This window comes from Phytophthora sojae (assembly GCF_000149755.1).
Source record: "Phytophthora sojae unplaced genomic scaffold PHYSOscaffold_5, whole genome shotgun sequence".
In the NCBI taxonomy this organism is placed as follows: Eukaryota; Oomycota; class Peronosporomycetes; order Peronosporales; family Peronosporaceae; genus Phytophthora; species Phytophthora sojae.
Genome location: NW_009258119.1, coordinates 2,189,320 through 2,195,850, shown reverse-complemented (window position 1 = coordinate 2,195,850; position 6,531 = coordinate 2,189,320). Strand labels below are relative to the sequence as shown.

Genomic DNA, 6,531 nt, shown 5'->3' with positions numbered 1-6,531 from the left:
CTGGTACACAGTACCCAAGACCAGCAACCCTCAATAGGTGCACTAGGTGATAGGACGCAGGGTCGCGTGTCTATGACAGTAGGGTGTAAGCTCCAACAATTCAATCACTTTCGAATCTTCATTCTACCCCTCAAGTGCCTTCGCTTCGGTCCCGCCGTCTGCGACGTCCCTCCCTCCGCTTCGTCCGAGCTTCGTGTCCATGATCCATACCTTCCATCACTATCAATGTATACATCTCCCGTTAGTGAAGTAGTTCCGCCGATGGTAAAGCTGCCCTCAGCAAAAACATTATCCCCTACAAATAGTGACTTACCAATACCAACGCCTCCATTCACTGTGAATGCTCCACCAACAGAAGCGGAAGTTGCATCAGTAGGACTAATGATGGAAACTTCTCCGTTTAGATCGGTGGTGCCCATCACTGAAAGGTCTCCCTCAATAGATGCATCAGCGCCAACGGAAATGCTTTGAGCAGTACCAACACCACCTTCAACAACAATTGCTCCAGTGGAAGTAGATGTAGGCTCAGTTGGGTTTTCAGAAGTGAATACACCAGTCTGAAGAGTAGTACCAGTGATAGATAAATTTCTTTCTGCTACGATACTACCGCCAACGTGTAGGTTCTTGGCGATACCAACGCCACCGTAAGTGACTAGTGATCCGGATGCCCACGTAGTAGATTGTAATACACTGGTGATGGTTACATCATCATCAATAGATGTTGTACCACTGATCACTACAGCTCCTCCAATAGTCGCATTGAAGCCAACGTTAATGCTCTTGCCGATACCAATACCGCCGGCAGTTGTGATAGCACCAGTAATCGTCGAAACATATTCAGTTGAATCAGTGGTAGAGATCGTGCCAGATTGGTAGAATGTACCATTGATAGATAGATCTCCGCCGATAGCTACATCTTGTCCTACATTCAAGCTCTTCGCAATACCAACACCACCTTCGGTTACTAGCGATTCAGTATCATACGATGTAGAGTTTGTAGTATTGTCGATGGTGACAATCGGCTGCATCTGTAGTGTTGCGGAAGTAAGCTCCATAAGTTCATTACCGAGATCAATAGGGGTAGAGTGTTGTCAAGACTGATGTGACGACGCCTCGCCAAGCGACCGTGTGACGCGAACGCGTCATCAGTGAGGTCGGCGTGACCTTCACTGTGTGGTACCGAAATCATTCAGGTGATTACGGGACGATGATTACGTCACGGTGATTACGCCAAGATTGTGGGTACAAGATGGGCATCGACGTGGCGTTCTCTGATTGGATAAGGTAACTGTGTATCCAGTAGAGAATCCAGTAGGGTGTATCCAGTAAGAGGTATCCAGTAGCAGGCTTAGAGGTAGCACGCGGTTGCGAACTAAGGACCTGAATCGAATCACTTTGCATTTTGCCAACTACTGCTCAAGTGCTCTTCCTTTTGGTTATGAGCCCAAGCCCCGTCTTCCCTGACCAAGACCCCGACTACGCCTTCGCCATGGACGCCGCCCCGACCGCGACCGCCCGCATCAACAAGTTCGACGGAACCAACTTCCACACATGGAAGTTCAAGATGCAGATGGTGCTGGAGGAGCGCGAACTGTGGGAAGTGACGAGTGGGGAAGTGAAGCTCGAGCAGTGCACGACCGCGGCGGACCAAGCGACGTTTCGCAAGAAGTCGCGCAAGGCGCTGGCGATCGTCTGTCTCGCGTTGGAGGACTCGCAGCTGCCGCTGGTGCGGTCGGCGAAGGACGCGCATGATGCATGGTCAAGACTCGAGGGACACTTCGAGAAGAAGAGCCTGGCGAACAAGCTCTTTCTTCGTCGACGGTTCTTCACGACAACGATGGACGAAGGTGATGATGTGCTGGAGCACATTAACAAGCTCAAGACGCTGGCGGAACAGCTCGACGCGGTCGGCGCTCCGGTCAGCGAGGACGACTTGGTGATCACGCTTCTTGCCAGTCTGAGCGAGTCGTACCAGTTCCTCATCACGGCGTTGGAATCGCGCTCCGACACGCTGACGTGGGAGCTCGTGACGTCTCGGCTCCTGCACGAGGACATGAAGCGCAAGGAACAAGGTGGCGGTGCTGACGGAACCGCGCACGCTCAAGGTCAAGCGTTCATGACAAGCGACAACGGGAAGCGCAAGGGACGGCAGGCGCAAGCGCAGAGGACGAGCGCCTGTCACTACTGCGGCGAGCACGGACATTGGATCGCCAAGTGTCCGGTGCGGATCCGCGAGAACGGGGAGCGGCAGAGGCCGCAACGAGCGAACGTCGCGCAGGTCGAAGATGACTCTGGCGACTTCCTCTTCTCGGTTGGTGGCGACACGGGTGCCTCCAAGCTGAGCGGCATGTGGCTGGTCGACTCGGGTGCGACGCAGCACATGACGTACTCGAAGGAGTACATGAAGAACTACAAGAAGATCTCTCCGGTGGACGTGCATCTGGCGGACGACGGCGTGGTTCAGGCGGTGGGGAGCGGCGACATCGTGATGTCGATGCAGACACCGCGCGGCATGAAGAAGGGTGTGCTCACGGGTGTGTGGCACATCCCGAAGCTGTCGCGCAACCTGTTCTCCGTCGGCCGCTTCACCAAGGACGTCGGGCCAGTGACCTTCGAGAGCGACGGGTGCTTCGCGGAAACGAAGGGTCTCAAGTGGAAGCTCGGCGCTCGCGAAGGCAAAGGACTGTTCAAGCTCTGCATGACGCCGAGGACGCCTGCTGACGAGGCCAATGCGGCAAGCTCGAAGAATCGCCAAGGGGACACCACGTCGTACCTCTGGCACCTTCGACTTGGTCACATCGGCCACGGTGGTCTCGACGCCATCGTCAAGAAGGGCTACGGCACTGGCATCCCAATGACGTCGGTGAAGCAGTGGGAGGTGTGCGACGGGTGCGCACTCGGCAAGCAAACGCGAGTAAGCTTCATGAAGTCGTCGCCGAACCGTGCGAAGCAAGTGCTGGAGGTGGTCCACAGCGATGTGTGCGGTCCGATGCAGACGGCGACGTTCGGAGGCAAGCGCTACTTCGTCACGTTCATCGACGACAAGTCGCACTTCTGCGTGGTGTACCTACTACGGAACAAGTCGGAGGTGGCTGCCAAGTTCGCTGCGTTCGTCGCGTTGGCTGAGACGCAGACCGGCAAGCGAGTGAAGGTGCTTCGGAGCGACAACGGCGGCGAGTACACTTCGGGTGCGATGGCCAAGTTGTGTGCGGATCGCGGCATCGAGCAGAAGTTCACGCCGCCATACACGCCTCAGCTCAACGGAGTGGCCGAGCGAATGAATCGGACGCTGGTGGAGTGTGCGCGCTGCATGCTGGAGCACGCCGGGTTGTCGAAGGAGTACTGGGGAGAAGCGGTGATGACGGCCACGTTCCTCCGCAACCGGTGTCCGACGCGCGCCATCAGTCACGACAAGTCGCCGCACCACGTTTGGACCGGCAAGAAGCCTTTGCTGGCCAACCTCAAGGTGTTCGGGTGCCACGCGTACGTGCACGTGCCGAAGGAGAAGCGGTCGAAGTTCGACGCTCGGTCGGTGCGCTGTCGTTTCCTCGGGTACTCGGAGCACGAGAAGGCGTATCGGTTCGAGGAGATCGAGAGCGGTCGCGTGTTGGTGAGCCGCGACGCGCAGTTCATGGAGGATGTCTTCGACGGTGGGAGACGCGACTACGCTTCGAAGGAGGTGTTGGTGGGTCTTCCGACAGATGATGATGAAGACACCACGGATGAAGAGACTCAGTCCGGATCAGACGAGAACAGAGAAGAAGCTGCGCGGAATCAAGACTTTGAACCCGGCAGCAAGCGACACCCGCGCACGCAGTCGCTCGAGGAAGCCGTGGAGGTTCCGAGTGCCAAGCGGTATGCGGTGCCGAGACGACAGCAGCCGCTAGACGAGATGTCTGCCGCAGCACAAGAGAAGGAAGACTTCGAGGCTGCGTACGTCGTGGATTCAGTGGGAGAGATGCCGACAACGTTCAAGTCGGCGATGGAATCCAGCGACGCAGACAAGTGGAAAGAGGCGTGCGACTCGGAGGTGGAGTCGCTCCGCAAGAACGAGACGTGGACCCTGGTGCCACTGCCGAAGGGACGCAAGGCGATCGGCTGCAGATGGGTGTTCCGCGTGAAGGAGAACCAGTCTGGAGAGATCGAGCGGTTCAAGGCGCGACTGGTGGCGAAGGGGTTCTCGCAGAAGTACGGCATCGACTACGACGAGACGTTCGCGCCGGTGGCCAAGTTCACGTCGATTCGGGTGTTGCTGAGTCTGGCGGCCAAGTACAAGCTCACAGTGCACCAGATGGATGTGAAGACCGCGTTCCTCAACGGCTTGTTGGACGAGGACATCTACATGGCGCAGCCGGACGGATATGTGGACGGAGATCGACCCGACTACGTGTGCCGGCTCAAGCGTTCGCTGTACGGCCTGAAGCAGTCGCCGCGGATGTGGAACAAGACGATCGACGAGTTCATGTTGAAGCTGGGGTTCAAGAAGTGCGAGTCCGACCACTGCATCTACTTGAAGCGGGACAATCACGACATGATGTTCGTGGCACTGTACGTGGACGATCTGGTCCTCGCCAGCAGCAGCGACGGGATGCTGAAGGACACGAAGCAGGCGCTGAGTGACCGGTTCGAGATGACCGACATGGGCCAGCTCAAGTACTTTCTCGGTATGGAGATCGAGCAAGATGTGGCGACTGGGAAGGTGTCGGTGCGGCAGACCAAGTTCGCGAAGGACATTCTCGAGAAGTTCAAGATGGATGAGAGCAACCCTGTGAAGACACCGCAGGATCCGGGTCTGAAGCTGACCAAGGCCATGTGCGAGGGAGGCTGCAAGCACGACGAGACCATGGCGAATGTTCCGTACCGGAACGCCGTGGGCTGCCTCATGTATCTCATGGTGGGGACTCGTCCGGACCTCGCAGCGGCAGTGGGAGTGCTGAGCCAGTTCGCAGCGGACCCATGTCCGACACACTGGCAGGCGCTCAAGAGGGTCTTCCGCTACATCCGAGGCACGAAGACGCACGGCCTCGTGTTTCAAGCGAGCAGCGAGGACGGACTGCAAGGCTACTCGGACGCGGACTGGGCCGGCGACATCGAGTCTCGACGGAGTACGAGCGGCTACGCGTTCATGATGAACGGCGGATGCATCAGCTGGCGAAGCAAGAAGCAGCGCACGGTGGCGCTCTCGTCGACGGAAGCCGAGTACATGGCGCTGTCGGAGGCCACGCAGGAGGCGGTGTGGCTCAAGGTGTTTCTGTGCGAGCTGGGCGAGATGGCGAGCGATGAAGCGGTGAAGATCTACGAGGACAACCAAGGCTCCATCGCGTTGGCCAAGAACCCGGAGTTCCACAAGCGCACCAAGCACATCGACATTCGCTACCACTTCGTGCGCGAGAAGGTGGAAGATGTTGTCAAGACTGATGTGACGACGCCTCGCCAAGCGACCGTGTGACGCGAACGCGTCATCAGTGAGGTCGGCGTGACCTTCACTGTGTTGTACCGCAATCATTCAGGTGATTACGGGACGATGATTACGTCACGGTGATTACGCCAAGATTGTGGGTACAAGATGGGCATCGACGTGGCGTTCTCTGATTGGATAAGGTAACTGTGTATCCAGTAGAGAATCCAGTAGGGTGTACCCAGTAAGAGGTATCCAGTAGCAGGCTTAGAGGTAGCACGCGGTTGCGAACTAAGGACCTGAATCGAATCACTTTGCATTTTGCCAACTACTGCTCAAGTGTTCTTCCTTTTGGTTATGAGCCCAAGCCCCGTCTTCCCTGACCAAGACCCCGACTACGCCTTCGCCATGGACGCCGCCCCGACCGCGACCGCCCGCATCAACAAGTTCGACGGAACCAACTTCCACACATGGAAGTTCAAGATGCAGATGGTGCTGGAGGAGCGCGAACTGTGGGAAGTGACGAGTGGGGAAGTGAAGCTCGAGCAGTGCACGACCGCGGCGGACCAAGCGACGTTTCGCAAGAAGTCGCGCAAGGCGCTGGCGATCGTCTGTCTCGCGTTGGAGGACTCGCAGCTGCCGCTGGTGCGGTCGGCGAAGGACGCGCATGATGCATGGTCAAGACTCGAGGGACACTTCGAGAAGAAGAGCCTGGCGAACAAGCTCTTTCTTCGTCGACGGTTCTTCACGACAACGATGGACGAAGGTGATGATGTGCTGGAGCACATTAACAAGCTCAAGACGCTGGCGGAACAGCTCGACGCGGTCGGCGCTCCGGTCAGCGAGGACGACTTGGTGATCACGCTTCTTGCCAGTCTGAGCGAGTCGTACCAGTTCCTCATCACGGCGTTGGAATCGCGTTCCGACACGCTGACGTGGGAGCTCGTGACGTCTCGGCTCCTGCACGAGGACATGAAGCGCAAGGAACAAGGTGGTGGTGCTGACGGAACCGCGCACGCTCAAGGTCAAGCGTTCATGACAAGCGACAACGGGAAGCGCAAGGGACGGCAGGCGCAAGCGCAGAGGACGAGCGCCTGTCACTACTGCGGCGAGCACGGACATTGGATCGCCAA

General features: G+C 57.5%; 2 protein-coding genes across 2 annotated transcripts; both read right to left on the bottom strand.

The window, feature by feature from the left end:
• Positions 1-1,520: 1,520 nt before the first annotated feature.
• Positions 1,521-2,055, bottom strand: PHYSODRAFT_509871 (hypothetical protein; the record flags this gene model as incomplete). The annotated part of the gene is made up of 3 exons (XM_009530520.1): positions 1,521-1,542; positions 1,649-1,717; positions 1,802-2,055. The coding sequence occupies 3 exons, from the start codon at positions 2,053-2,055 to the stop codon at positions 1,521-1,523; spliced, it is 345 nt and encodes a 114-aa protein (XP_009528815.1).
• A 1,197-nt stretch (positions 2,056-3,252) lies between these two features.
• PHYSODRAFT_510113 (hypothetical protein) lies at positions 3,253-3,633 on the bottom strand (the record flags this gene model as incomplete). Its single annotated transcript, XM_009530519.1, has 2 exons — positions 3,253-3,373; positions 3,410-3,633. 2 exons carry the CDS (start codon positions 3,631-3,633, stop codon positions 3,253-3,255), a joined length of 345 nt encoding a protein of 114 aa, XP_009528814.1.
• Positions 3,634-6,531: the final 2,898 nt, after the last annotated feature.